Source organism: Panthera pardus, unplaced genomic scaffold (genome assembly GCF_024362965.1).
Source record: "Panthera pardus isolate Hobbes unplaced genomic scaffold, ASM2436296v1 HiC_scaffold_27, whole genome shotgun sequence".
NCBI lineage: Eukaryota > Metazoa > Chordata > Mammalia > Carnivora > Felidae > Panthera > Panthera pardus.
Window position 1 is genome coordinate 71,595,878 of NW_026526843.1, and position 14,238 is coordinate 71,610,115.

Consider the following 14,238-nt stretch of genomic DNA (forward strand, 5'->3'; position numbering starts at 1 on the left):
AACTGCAGTGGACTCATCTCCCTGATGCTCCCTTGCTCCCACAGTCTCTTCTTCGTACAGACGATAAGTAAGCAACAAATGTACATTCTATCAAAAAGTGGTTGATGTTATGAAGAAGGATTCTGTTAAAATAAAAGATCGCATTATTTCTCTGCTCAAACTCCTCCAATGAATCCCCATATCAGAGTAAAAACCAAAGTCCTAATTAAGACCCATGATTCCCCTAATTAACTCTAATCTCATATGACCCTCAACTTACTTAAACCACCAACACAGGCCTCCCTGCTGTCTTCCATCACACCAAGTACATTCTTATTTCAGGCCCTTTGTATTTGTGGTTGCTTGTGCCTGGAATATTCTAACTCCATATATCTCTGTGGGTTACTTTTTCCTTTCCTTAATGTCTCTGCTCAAATATCACCTGCTCAGGAAGCCCTTCTCTGACCAACAAATATAAAATGGTCTTTCCCACTATGAATCTCTATCTCCCACAATCTGTTAAGTTATTCCTCATGACACTTATTATGTCTCCCCTCACTACAAAGTAAACTCCACAAAGGGAGGAATTTTTGTCTGCCTTGTTCATTGTTGTAACATCAGTGTCTAATATAGACTTTGGCATATAATAAATGTTCCATAGGTACATGCAGATTATAAAGTAGGATGGTGAGATTATTCTCACCCAAAACTCTTATACAAACCAATCCACCAAACTCAGTCTGGTGAGTGAATAAGAGACCCAAAAGCCTTATAAGCTTTACCAGTTTCTATTGCTGATACCAATTAAGGTTATTTTGCCTCTCTAAATCTCTTATTTCCTATATGTGACATGAGAGAGACATATAATAAAAAAAGGAACACTTGATTGAAAGAAGAAAGAGTAAGACTGAGATCCTAGCTCTGCCACTTTGAAGTTGTTTGACTTCAGACATATTACCTAATGTCTCCGAACATAATATTTACAGTGGGAGTAACAACAGAATAAGAGTATGAAGAGTATTACACCTAAAATCTGGTTACATGTACAGGGTAGAAAAGAGGATGAAATGCAAGAGTGAGATATGAAACTGATCTGTAAACTGTAAAGTGCTACTGGAATATATCCAATGTCGTTGCTCCCAGCTCCACATTCATAAATAGGTGTTAAGGAATCAGTGTTACTAAAAATGTTTTGCCCTTTGAGAAGGGACATGCCAGATAAAATACTAAGTGCCACAGTAACTTCTTTATTATTTGGTAGTAGGTGACTCTGGCCCAAGTTATCCTGTAATGTGTTGAATCCACAAAAGGACGCCAACCATTCCCAGGGAAATTCTGCCACAGGACACTTGCAGTCACCCTAGCAGCCAGATAGTGGGACTACACTTCCACAAGCAAAGAATCTACTCAACCAGAGAAAACAGAATCCATTATTAAAAAGGTGGGCCATTTTAAAACACTACATCATATAATTCAACAAAGCCCTTATAGAAAAAATTTTCATGAACCTCTTACTCCCAGAATTGTTTGATTTGTACTTCTCACTTCCCCCCTCTTAGCCAACACCCTGAAATCCCATTTATACAGGAACTCGAAGAAAGCCACCATGATAAATGGAAACCTTGAAAGTAGAATAATAATTCTTAATCTAACCACCACACTAGATATCTTCATTGGCTCTCACGCCAAAATTAGACCCATAAATCACCCTCAATTTTAATTAATTCCTCATATTATTAAAACCTGTATAGTCAAAGATATAAAATGTGTTCCTAGCATGTGCAATAATATAACCAAAGGCACTAAGGAAGAAACTTGTAACTAACTTGACTGGGGTGGTACTGCTGAAAAAGCAGAAATATATTTCAACCCCTTACTTGAGTTCACTCATTATTATCTTTACAGCGGTACCACTTCCTGGTGTTTGAAATATCCATCAAGACCTATAATCTATTGCTAGTCCCCACCTAATTCATAAAGGATAAGAGGCAACCTACATTAATCCATTTCTTTTTATTTTTTTATTGTACAACCTAATATGTACACTTTTTTATTTGTCATCATACCTAAATACATTTAGGAAAAAGAAAAAAATAAATCCCTGTCCACTAACTTTTTTATATTAAATGTAATTTATTGTCAAATTGGTTTCCATACAACAACCAGTGCTTAAATTTTAAAAAATATGTACCATACAATCCAGCATCTCATCATACTGACATCACAGTGTTGCCATTCTGTTTTGTTTTTGTTGTTGTTTTTTAATGGGTATAAGCTCCTTGAGGGAAGTGACCTCAAGATTCTTCCTGAATTGTGTTCCCTTTTCCCTGAAGCACACAGGCAAGCATATAGCAGATTCTTAATGAAAAGTGGTTGATTAATGCTTACTTTTAAAAAATCACTTTAGTAGCATCATCTCTAAAGACAGCTAGGTCATGATAGGACATTTTGTTCAGTGGCCTGCAGTTTGCACACCATTATCAGAACACCACAGCTGTAGCTGACTAGATATGACCCTTAGCTTAGAGTGTTAGTGAGGCCAAAGTTCAGTCCCTTTATAGGTAAATTGTATCTCTGCTTCATGTTTATAGAGTACCTCCCTGAAAAGAAGCCCAAATTGTAGGAGAATAAATGAACCATTTCCTCATCTAGAAATACACACCAGAATGTGGGGTGGCATTTATTTTATCCAAAGGACAACACATAAAAATATAAAATTATGACTCCAGGTGTTTACATAAACCTAAACATAAGTCAAATATAGCTATTTATTTCTTTGGCCTAGTTTGCATTTGTTACCTCTTCATGTTAGTTTTGTGTGTAGAAATTATTATTATTCTTCATATCCTTGCTAATAGTTTCCAAATCCAAATACTACAAAGAAGATTATTAACTGCATAAACCTTATTAGGTTCTCTAAAGACCTAATAGTTTTAGAGATAATCTTCTATTCATCTAGAAAAAAGGCTGGCATTACCAATTTCAATTTATAGCTGAGGAAAAGTGAGAACAGTGTCCCTATGTGGCCTTCATATATAATGAGACAAAGTATGCTTTAACTTTAGTATGGCAACAGAAACCTTCTGCCTCTTAAGTCCCAGAGGTGTTCAGAACTCAGGTACTTTCAGCAAGGTTGCATGATACAAGGTCAATATACAAAAAATCAATTCTATTGCTATGCATTGGCAATGAACAATTTAAAAAGAATATAAAGAAAAGGATTTAATTTATAATAGCATTAAAAATTAAATATTTAGGAATAAATCTAACAAAAGTGTAAAATTTACACTCTTAAAAAACTACAAAACATTGTTGAAGAAGAGCTAAATAAGTGAAAAAACATTCCATGGTCATGTATCAGAAGATTCAATATTGTTAAGATAGCAACACTCCCCAAAATGATCTACAGATTCACTGCAATCTCTCTCAGAATCCCAACTGGCTTCTTTGTAGAAACTGAAAAACTAGTACAGAAATTCATAAAAAGTTTAATTAAAATTAATTCACTAAAAAATTAATACAGAAATTCAAGAGACCCAGAGTAACCAAAAAAAAATATTAAAAAAGAGCAAAGTTGGAAGACTCACACTTCATTTCAAAAATTACTAAACATCTACAGTAATTAAGACAGTGTGGTACAGGTAAGATCAGTGCAATAAAGTTCAAAGACTAGATATGAAACCTCACATTTATAGTCAACTGATTTTACAAGAAGGGTTCCAAGACAGTTAAATGAGGAAAGATTCAACAAACATGCCATGATGACTATACCATTTGTTGATATCTACATGCAAAAGAATGTGGTTGAACCCCTGATCACATTTTATGAGTTATATAAAAATTAATTCAAAATTGATCAAAAACCTAAATTTAACAGTTAGGAAGGAAGCCTAGGTGTGAATCTTTGTGACCTTGGATTAGGCAAAGCTTTCTTGTATATGACACCAAAATCACAAGACACCTAAGAAAAAAATAGAGTAGACTTCATCAAAATTCAAAATGTTTGTGCTTCAGTAGATACCATCAAGGAAATGAAAAGACAACTCATGTTATGTGATAAAATATCCACAAATCATAATTTGTTACAGGTCTGTATCCAGAATACATTGAAAAAACTCTTAAAACTCATAATAAAAAGACAAGTAATCCAATCAAAAATAAGCAAAAGTTCTGTATAGATATTTTGTTCAAAGAAGATATACAAACAGCCAATAAGGACATGAAAATATGTTATTATTAGTCATTAAAGAAATGCAAATCAAAACCATTTTGAAATATCACTTCACATACACTAAGAACAGCTATGGTTAAAAAGACAACACATATTTGCAGGATGTGGAAAAACTGGAACCCTCATATATTGCTGGTCAGATTGTAAAATGATGCAGATAATTTTGAAAACAGTTTGGGAGTTCCTCAAAAAGTTAAACACAGAGTTAGATATGATCCTGAAACTCCATTCTGAGGTATGTACCCAAAAGAATTAAAAACATTATGTTCACACATCCACAAAAAAATTTTGTATGGATTTTCATGAATGTTTATAGCAGTATTGGTCATAAGAGTCACAAAGTGAAAATAAATGTAATGTCCATCAACTAATGGATAGATAAAATATGACATATATACATTCAATGGAGCATTATTTGGTTATAAAAAAAGAATGAAGTATTGATATGTGCTTCAACATGGATGAACACTGAAAATATTATTCTTTTTTTATTATTTTGAGAGAAACAGAGACAGCACAAGCAGGGAAGGGGCAGAGAGACAGGGAGAGAGAATACCAAGTAGGCTCCATGATGCCAGGGCAGAGCCTGATACAGTGTTCAAACTCATGAACCTGTGAGATAATGATCTGACCTGAAACCAAGAGTCAGATGCTTAACTGACTCAGCCACCCAGGTGCCCTGAAAATATTATTCTATATGAATGAAGCTAGTCATAAAAGATCACATATTGCATGACTCCATTTTTATGAAATGTTAAAGTAAGCAAACCCATAGAGAACAAAAGTAAATTGGTTGATAGTTGCTCAGTGTTTGGGGGGTATGGTGAATACTAAGTCATTAAAATATTCTAAAATAGTGGTGATGGTTGCCCAACTCTGAATATTCTAAAAACCATCAATTGTAAACTTTTAATGGGTGATATATATATATATATATATATATATGCTTTAGTAAAGCTGCTATTAAAATGTAAAATAAAACTCAGGTACTACCTGATCTATATTGGCAGCATTCTCAAGTAACCAACACTTTAGAGCTTTAAGCTTATCTGGATGAGCCACTCTCAACCTTAACATGGCCTGTAGGTTGGCAGCAGGAAATGGTTTAAGAGAGAAAGGGTGGCAGCAGCCATAAGTGTGCAAGGAATTGTGCATAACTCACAGTCCTATCATTTCTGCGCAACAGCCACTGAAAGTAGCCGTTACAGAGCAACAATCTAAGATATCCTCAATCAGTGGGGCACCTGGGTGGCTCAGTCAATTGAGCATCCAACTCTTGATTTTAGCTCAGGTCATGATCCCGGGGTGGTGAGGTCAAGCCTTGCATCAGGCTCTGTGCTAAGACTGAAGCTTGCTTGGGATTCTCTCTCTGTCTCCCTCTGCCTGTCTCTCTCTGTCTCTGTCTCTGTCTCTTTCTCTCTAGAAGTAAATTAAAATCAAATCAAATCAAATCAAATCAAATAGGGGTGACTGGGTGGCTCAGTTAAATGTCAGACTTCAGCTCAGGTCATGATCTCATGGTTTGTGAGTTTGAGCCCCGCATCGGGCTCTGCTAACAGCTCAGAGCCTGGAGGCTGCTTCTGATTCTGTGTCTCCCTCTCTCTCTGCCCCTCCCCTGCTCACACTCTGTCTCTCTCTCTCTCTCTCAAAAACAAATAAACATTAAAAAATTAAATAAAAAATAAAGTAAAATAACACATCATCTAACAGGTGGGAAGCTTGGAGAAATAAAGCTAAGAAGTGCTGCTTTAGAGAGGTTTCTCCACATGGTAAACAAAGGTTATAAAAAAACTATTTCTATACCCTCAACTAGCAAAGAGGTGTTCACTAAGCATCCTCCGAGCCTACTCAAACTTCCATGAGTGCTACTCAATAAACGATAAGACACCGGGTATTTTCTTTGAAAAGGGTGCTATGAATATGAGATTTCATAATTCTTTTCAATATGACAAATGTCAACCAATACTGATAACTATAGAGAATTTTACGAACAATGAAAAAAAAAGTCAGTGTTGTGTTTAAGGATGAGGATAACTTAACTCTGAATTCAACATTTCATAACTTGATGGGATGCTGGTAAAGGAAGTCTGAGGTAGAAGAGTTTCTTCAATATCTATTTTTGTTTTCAAATGATTAATTTACACATAGCATCACCATATTTATTGGCCCAGCTAGCAAGCACCCTCACACACAGATTAGGTATTTCTTGTGAAAGTGTTGTCGATGTCTGACCCAGCACTGTCTCACAGGAGAGGGTCCAGTTATTTTCAGGCTTTGAGAAAAGGTTGCCAAAATGGCCAGTAAACAGAGACAGAGATCAAGAGAGAGGGACAGCAACTGAAAAAATACTTCATTAAATCACCAAGTCCTCAAGCCTTCTAGTTCAGCTTCCTCAGCAACTGTTGAATCAGACTCTAACCTCAAGCTAAAAAAGCCCAGCTGTTAATTTTGCAATTCCCTCAAGTTATCTAGCCTTAAAAGAGAGGTGCTAGGGTTGATCTGATCAGTTACTCTCCAGATTAAAAAATAATCTGTAGGAGTATACCTCAGGTGTAATGAGGAAAATGTCCTCAAAAGTAGAAAGAAGTGTCTATGTTTCCATTTAGTTAAAAGCATGAAAGGAGAGAAATGAAAGAAAATCCGGGACAGGCAGCACTTGAGGAAGCTGCAGACAAAGAGAAAATGGTAGAGGTAGGGGGTGGGGAGAGGTTTCCTTTTCCCTCTCTGACCAACCTCACAAAACTTGATTTTTGTTTCCTTTTCATTTTTCAGAATAATAATTTGAGGTTTGGTTATAAAACAAGTCCCTTGCTTCTCACACTCAGCCTACATTCTGCTCCCTGTTTAAGCAGACTTCCAAATGAAACTGGTGGTCTTGATATCACTATGGAAAAAAATAATAAAATTGTCCATGTCCCTAACTCCAACTCATAATCCCACCAAAAGTAGTTACAGTACAAGTAAGGGTCAGAGACCTAAGGATTCCTTGTTTTAAATGCATATATGCACACCAGATGAGAAAATTATTACAGGGAAGAAAAACACCTTAAAAAGAAAATTAAATGCGCCAGCAAATTCAATATATTATATCGAAATTTACAACTCGAAAAATGGAAATCTGATGAGGTAAAGTTAGCACTGGCAAGAAAGTGCCCCAAAGTGACCCTGCAATTGGAAGGCTACAAGCTTCTTGGAAAATATCTCTCACTGATGTTAACCTTTGGCTGAGCTAAAAGAGATACACTATGGACAACAAAGAGAAAACTTCCATCAGTACATCTTGCACATATTTCCAAATGGGGTACCACCCAGGGTGGCTATTTGGTCCTCTGGTTCTGATCACTGGTGCCCAGATAGAACTCACTAGTTATTTACTAACAATGGACTCTCAAGGCCTATGGACAGAAAGCCTCAGACTATTTTGGTCCCAAAACAAAATTCGGCTTTACAAAACAAACTGCTCCTTGCAAAATAGTCATAAAAGTCTGTTTGATAACTGAAGAAGGGAGAGGAGATGAAAAGGGGGATTAATAAATTGTCTCCTTTTTAAGTAGTTAATAGAGGAAAGCGAGATTTGCTGATATCAAAGCACTACTAAAACACTATTATACTCTTAAATACTGAGAACAAACTGAGAGTTGATGGGGGGTGGGGGAGAGGGGAAAGTGGGTGATGGACAGTGAGGAGGGCACCTATTGGGATGAGCACTGGGTATTGTATGGAAACCAATCTGACAATAAATTATATTTAATATAAAAAAGAACAAATTACCAATAGAAAAATTAAAATGTTCTTTTTGCATCTGAATAATTAATTTAAATCCCAACTTTAATTCCAGCACATGCTTCCCTGGGCCTCAACTCCCAAGAATAAATGTTTTTCATATTATTGTGCTGCTTGCTGGAATAAAAAGGGTCCTACTTCTTTCAAGTGGGCAGGTGGTCAATTAACAAATTTGTACTCTTGTTTGATCTCTGAAAGAAGACAGCTCCTTTAAATATCATCAGGGTTGCACACTAGCCCCATTACTTTTTATTATTCCTTCTGTTCAAATCACATGCTAAATTAAGTTTGTTTTTTTTAAAGGACCACCTTCAAGCTTCTCTCCTTCCACCTCTCTCATTTCAGCAGAAATATTGTAGATGTATAAGAACATAGAGTTTTTCCAAAAGTTACTAAAGTTATCCCCAACTAACTAATGTGTATGAATGAACGCGCACGTGTTCACACACGCACACACACACACACACACACATACACACACACACACACACACAATTTGAAAAGGGAGGAATCCAACAAATTGAAGCCTCTAGAATTTTTAGATTTTTAACTCAAATTTGGCATACAATGCATGCAAAACAGTGTGGAAGTTCTGGCTTTGGCTTAAAACATCACTTGCCTTTCACCAAATTTTACCGCAACAAAGTGAGGGAAAGAAAGAAAAAGTAATAAAATGTCAACTTTTAGATTGGGATTAGTTGTATTCTGATTAAATTGATGCATTTTCAAAAAACTTACTCAACAATTTTCTATATCCTAGAGATGAAAATTCTTTGTCAAGTCAGTTTTCTCTTTCACTAGCTCTTATAAAAAGTGCTGCAACCACAAACCAGGAAAGATTGATAGTCTTTTACTTTCTTTGGATACTGCTAGATTCTCACTAGTTAAGGCCATTAATATAAGCATGTCTTTGTAACAGAGAAGTGTTTCCACTAAGAGCTAGGATAAAATAACCTTACTGCACACATGATGGGAAGAACTTTTTGCTTTCTATACTTACTTACTGAAATCTCAGGCTATGTTCACAAAAAAAAAATACATCCCTTAACAAATATGTTGAATGCTTCCTTTCCTCCCTATTAACTAAGTTAGTTGTTAGGTGGGTTGGGGGGGAAGCAGAAGAGAGAAGGTTTCAGGTTAGCATCATGGTATGTCAAGAAGCACCTTAGACATCCACATCCCTCAAAAAAAGTGCACAGTAGAACTAACTAGCAACAGCCCTAGGGAAAATAAATTAACCCTACCAAGTAAATCCATTTTTATAAAATGAAGAAAACCTTTTATACCATGGTATAACTACATTGCAAAAATAATTTTAAAAAATCCAAACTAACTGGAAAAAGTTTTGATTATATAAATAATAACTTTGAAAATATTGCAAGCCAAACATTAAAAATCTAATAGTAGGATGTAAAGCCTGGTAAGAAGCTGTTTCTTCAATAGCCCAGAAAATAGTATATTGTATGAAATCCTAACCTCTTCTTTCTTTCCTAATACTGTGCTATCAAACTTCCAAGAACACAAGCATCAGTGAATGGAGGCAAATTGTTGGATTTAAGCTGTCAAAGATGCTAAAGCTAACAAGTAATTTTGGAAAAGTCACAGATAAAAAAAAAAACAGCTAAAGAAAAAGAAAAACAGAACAAGATACAAGTCCAAGGGGACATCAGCACCCAGCGTACCTGAGGAGTTAGTTCCTTAGTCAGTATTCCCTCCCTCATTGAGATAAACTAATATCTCTGTTTGCTGGGGAAAAAGTCTTCAACATGATCTCCAAGAAGCTCAATAAATGTGGGAAGAATTTTTAATAAACAAGGTGAGATTAATCACTTTTCTCATGTCCTAATTAAAACTCATGGGCAAGGTTATGGCCCATAGATCCCTCACAGTTCTTACCAAATTTGTTAGAGGTAACAGCTCATGTTTTAAAATGTAAGCATGTCTAATGTAACATTGTATGTCAATTATAATTTAAAAAATGCAACCATGTTCTTAAAATGAAGGAACATATTGAAGAGCCCCACTCTTCCCTCCCAAAAGCAATTTCTATGCACACTGATATATCAAGAAATTCTTAAAAAATTTTTTCCAACACTTTATAAGTCAGACTCAAGTCTGGCTATATTATTCATTAAAAGAGCGTTCTTTTTATGGATCTGATGCAAACTTGAAATAGGGGACTGTATACCTGCCATAGTCCATATAGAAAAATAAAAACTTTACAAGAGAAAATCGACCCAAGAAGCTACTTCCAACATGGTCAACCTGTGAGAGCAAATACTGCCCAGTGTTTACCAAGAAAGTTGTCCTTTGGTTTTCCTCTACTTTTCCCTGCTCTAATTGTGCCTGGTTGTATTCTCTCTGCTGATGTCTAGCTCTGGAGCAAGTCCTCAGTTATTGCCAGGGAAGGGACTTCACCCCATCTTCACACAGCAGCCCTAAGAACCCAGAGAACTGAGACCTTCTTCCCCTAATCTGGCACTTCCATTTTATCTCTTTTGAGAAGGCAGACTGAGAAAAGTTTGGGCCTGTCTTTTTGCCTTTAACCTGCCAAGACCTGCCACAAGCTGGAGGGCAAACCCTAACACACTCTAAGAGGTGAAACTGCCCATATTTCCAGTCCAGGTTCTCAGATTTAGGAAGAGGGAGGAGAAAAAGTACTGGAGGACTTAAGAGCTTTATTTCTGAAGGTAGCCCTTGCTCTTGGATTTAAGTTTGGAGCCTTTGGGACATGGAGCACCATGAGGTATAAAGGATTTTAAGAGACTGAGGGAGGGAGAGTGTTGTTATCTGAAAGGGCACACACCAGCACCCTGGGCTCTCAGGGGACTGGGGCACACAGTGGGGGTTCAGAGCACAAAGGTCATATCTTTGGCAGGCTAGGAGTACCCAGGAGGCTGCAGATTCAGGGCGGCCCTTTTTATGGAACACTGTTGAGCTCACAGGGGCAGAGTGTTCCCTTCAAGTAGGAGAGGATAGATACCCCCATATCCCGACTAACTACAGATTAAAAGACATTTCTAGGAGAAACTTACCGCATGTCCCCATAGGGTCCGGAGTAGCTCTCCATCCAGGGGCCCATCTCGCTTTTGACACAACTGGGACTTGGATAGGGCACTCTGCTCATCACACCACCAGGATACCACATATCAGGTGGAGGGAAGTCACCTTCTTGGCCCGTCAACCCCTGTGGTGGCCGAGTGTAGCCATAGGGGGTCACAGACCCTGACTCGCCAGTGCTGCCGCCTCCACTCCCGCCACAGGGCCCATACAGCTGACCTTCTTCTGCTGTGAATAGAGTATGCCAGGAAGAAGAGGCGGTGGCTGAGGGTGAGCCTGAGCTGGGTCCCACTGCACCCCCGCCATGCAGGCTAGCCAGGTCCCCATAGCGGCATTGTGCCGCTGCTGCCGCCCAGGCGCTGCCATAGTCCAGCGGGTTTTCCAGCTTGATGCGGGCATGAGGATGGGGAGGGGGAAGAGGGGGAGGCGGCCCAGCCAGGGCGAGCTGAAAGTTGTAGTAGTCGCGACTCTGATAAGCTGCCGCTTCATCTAGTGCTCCAGACTTGTAGACAGACAGGGTGGAGGGCATCTCAAGTGTTCCGGAGCCCCCTGCTTCACTGCTGCCAGAACAACCCAGGCTGTCGCCCTCCAACCCTTTGGCATAACCTGACTTGAAAGGGGAATACTCAGCAGTTTCTTGGGTGCCCTTGCCAGGACCATCATTCAGCACAGAACCTTTGCATTCCGCCAGTGGGGCGCAAGGACGCACAGCGGGTGGAACTCCCAGGAGCGGGGCATACATGCAATCCCCCCGAAGCTGCTCCCCAGGACTCAGATGTTCCAGTGCCTCCACACCCAAGCCCATTGACACTGACACTGCCTTACACAACTCCTTAGCGCTGTCCGAGATGGTTGAACTGCCCCCTAGGTAACTGTCCTTGGAGGAGGTGGGAGCACCAGCGGCCTCCCTAGTTCTCCCGCTGCTGCCGCCTTCGGATACCACCTCCTGCTGCTGCTGCTGCTGCTGCTGCTGCTGCTGCTGCTGCAGGAGTTGCATGGTGCCGGCCTCGCTCAGGATGTCTTTAAGATCGGTGGAACAGCTACTTAAGCACGGGAAACTGGGGCCCAGCAGGGACAACGTGGATGGGGCAGCTGAGTCATCCTCGTCCGGTGGTGCTGGTTGCTGCTGCTGCAGCCCCTTGCCGGTGGCCGAAGCAGCTCCAGGGTCTGGAACGCAGCCTCTCTCCAGATGGCCCTTGGGGGCGGACTGCTGTTGTGAAGGCTGCTGTTCCTCGTCCAGGGCCAGGTAGCCTGTAGGGCCTCTGCTCTGGGCTTGGGGAGAGCCATCCTCAGGCTGCTGCTGCTGCTGCTGAGGACTGGTCTGCTCCTGATGCTGTTGTTGTTGTTGTTGTTGTTGTTGTTGTTGCTGCTGCTGCTGCTGCTGCAAACGGGCGCCGGGAGGTGCTGCGCTCGTGTCCTCAGGGTGCCTGGGGCCCGGGTTCTGGATCACTTCGCGCACGCTCTGGAATAGGTTCTGGAAAGCTCCTCGATAGGTTTTGGACGGTGGCCTGGGGTAGACCCTCCCTAACCCTAACTGCACCTCCATCCTTGAGTTTGCCTGACTCTTCCACCTAATTCCTTTATCCTGTTTCCCCTTGTCTAGCTGAGAAGTTCAACAGGCTGCGATGCGGTAGTCGCTGCAGTTAGCTGCCCACCTGCGGGAAGCTCTTGGGAAGGAAACTTGCAGGAATAACCACGCAAAAGCACTCTGACGGCCTCAAAATCTCCTGCACAGGAAAACACACGTTGTGCACGATCTGCCCTGCTAGTCTCACAGTCTGTTACTGAAATCTTGGGACGGCAGATTCAAAAGATGCCCAACTCTTGAAGGAAACAAAACAAAAACAAGGAAACCCTCTGCCTTCCAAATTCAGTATCCACTGAAGCAGGTGCAATTAAGAACCGGGTTATTTTCTTTTTGTTTTATTTTGGGTTTGGAGGTTTGTTTTGTTTGGGATTTTTCTTTTTCTTTTTAATGGTCTACTGAAGCCCTGACTGCCCTTTCATTGTTTGATCTCAGGCCCTGCAAACTGGAGGGGGTGGGGGTGGCTGCTGCGTGCAGAAGGAGCTGGAAAGGGAATGAAGGGAACCTGGAGGCCCGCCCCGTGTACAGCCTAACTAGCCAGGTCCCAGCTGCAGTGCTTTGCTGAAGCGGTTCACCAGTCGCCTGGCTCCCCAGAGCCGTCTTTGTAACGTGCAGCTAGCTTGCCTGCTCGAAGCCAAAGGGAGTTACCTCTCTGCAAACTCGGGCTGGCCATGCAGGGCCAACTGGAGGGGGGGGTTAGGGGGACAGGAAGAGAGGAGCGGGCCAAGCGGCAACAGGAGAGGAGACCCAGGAGGGGGTGGGGCGGGGTGGAGGGGTGGAGGACAAAGGCAACTGTCAGTCCTACCCGGCACTTTCCTCGCTTCTCCGAGTCTCTAGCTGCTTTTAAAAACTTCACCGAAGAGTAAAGGGCAGCTCTGAAGCAGCGGCGTTAGCCGCCGCGCTGCAAGAAGCCTTGGCGGTCGCCGGAGCCCAGCTGGGGTTGACGCGGTATGTCCCTTCAGCTCCTGTCCCACACTGGAGCTGGAGCTCGGTCTCTTTCCTCTTTTGCCTCTTCTGCCTCCCGGCTAGCTCGGGACCCTCCAGCTCTCCGGGCACGCTGGCTCCCTGGGATCTCGGAAGGGGCGCTGGGAGGTGGTGAGCAAATGCAACAGTTTGCTAGTCGGGTCCCGCCCCCGCCGGGCCGGCCTCCTTGCCTTCCCACCTCCTTTCTCCCTCCCCTCCCCTTTCTTTTTTCCCCTCCCCTCTCCGCGCTGTAATGCCGAATGGCTTTGGAGAAATGAATGTTGGCTCAGTGTGGGTGAAGGCAGGAGAGGATTGTTTTAGCTCGGGAGGATCTTAGCTCTTTGAATACTCCTACTTTCAGTGACCAAGATTTAGGTGCAGGAGCTGAAGCTTTAACCCGGAGCTTTATCTTGCGGACAGGACTAACCCGATCTCCCGGAGGCCAGCACTTACAGATTTGGTTCCGAAGTCCAATCTCGAAACAGACTCTGTTTGTGTGGGAGGGGGAAGGGAGTAGGTAGGGGGCAATAAGAGTACCAAGGCTTCAGGCGAGGGACTTTGTTCAGAGCAGACAGAGAAGCACAGAGGGGCAGTAGGGTCTCCTAAAAACTGAAGGAGCTATGGACAAGCCAGCTGA

General features: G+C 41.3%; 1 protein-coding gene across 4 annotated transcripts in view; it reads right to left on the reverse strand.

Moving 5' to 3' along the window:
• The window catches only part of AR (androgen receptor), a 187,348-nt gene extending 173,351 nt beyond the window's left edge, over nucleotides 1-13,997 (reverse strand). The window contains exon 1 of one of the 4 annotated variants that reach the window (XR_008418251.1): nucleotides 11,029-13,980. Coding sequence is in view for 3 of the 4 variants with exons in the window: in XM_019428580.2 (XP_019284125.2) it covers nucleotides 11,029-12,599 (1,571 nt within the window). In the remaining variant the exon portion in view is untranslated. Of the gene's footprint in view, nucleotides 1-11,028 lie in introns of all 4 variants that reach the window. The other 3 variants (XM_019428580.2, XM_019428579.2, XM_053891534.1) reach the window with 3 other exon arrangements.
• Between the last annotated feature and the right edge of the window lie 241 nt (nucleotides 13,998-14,238).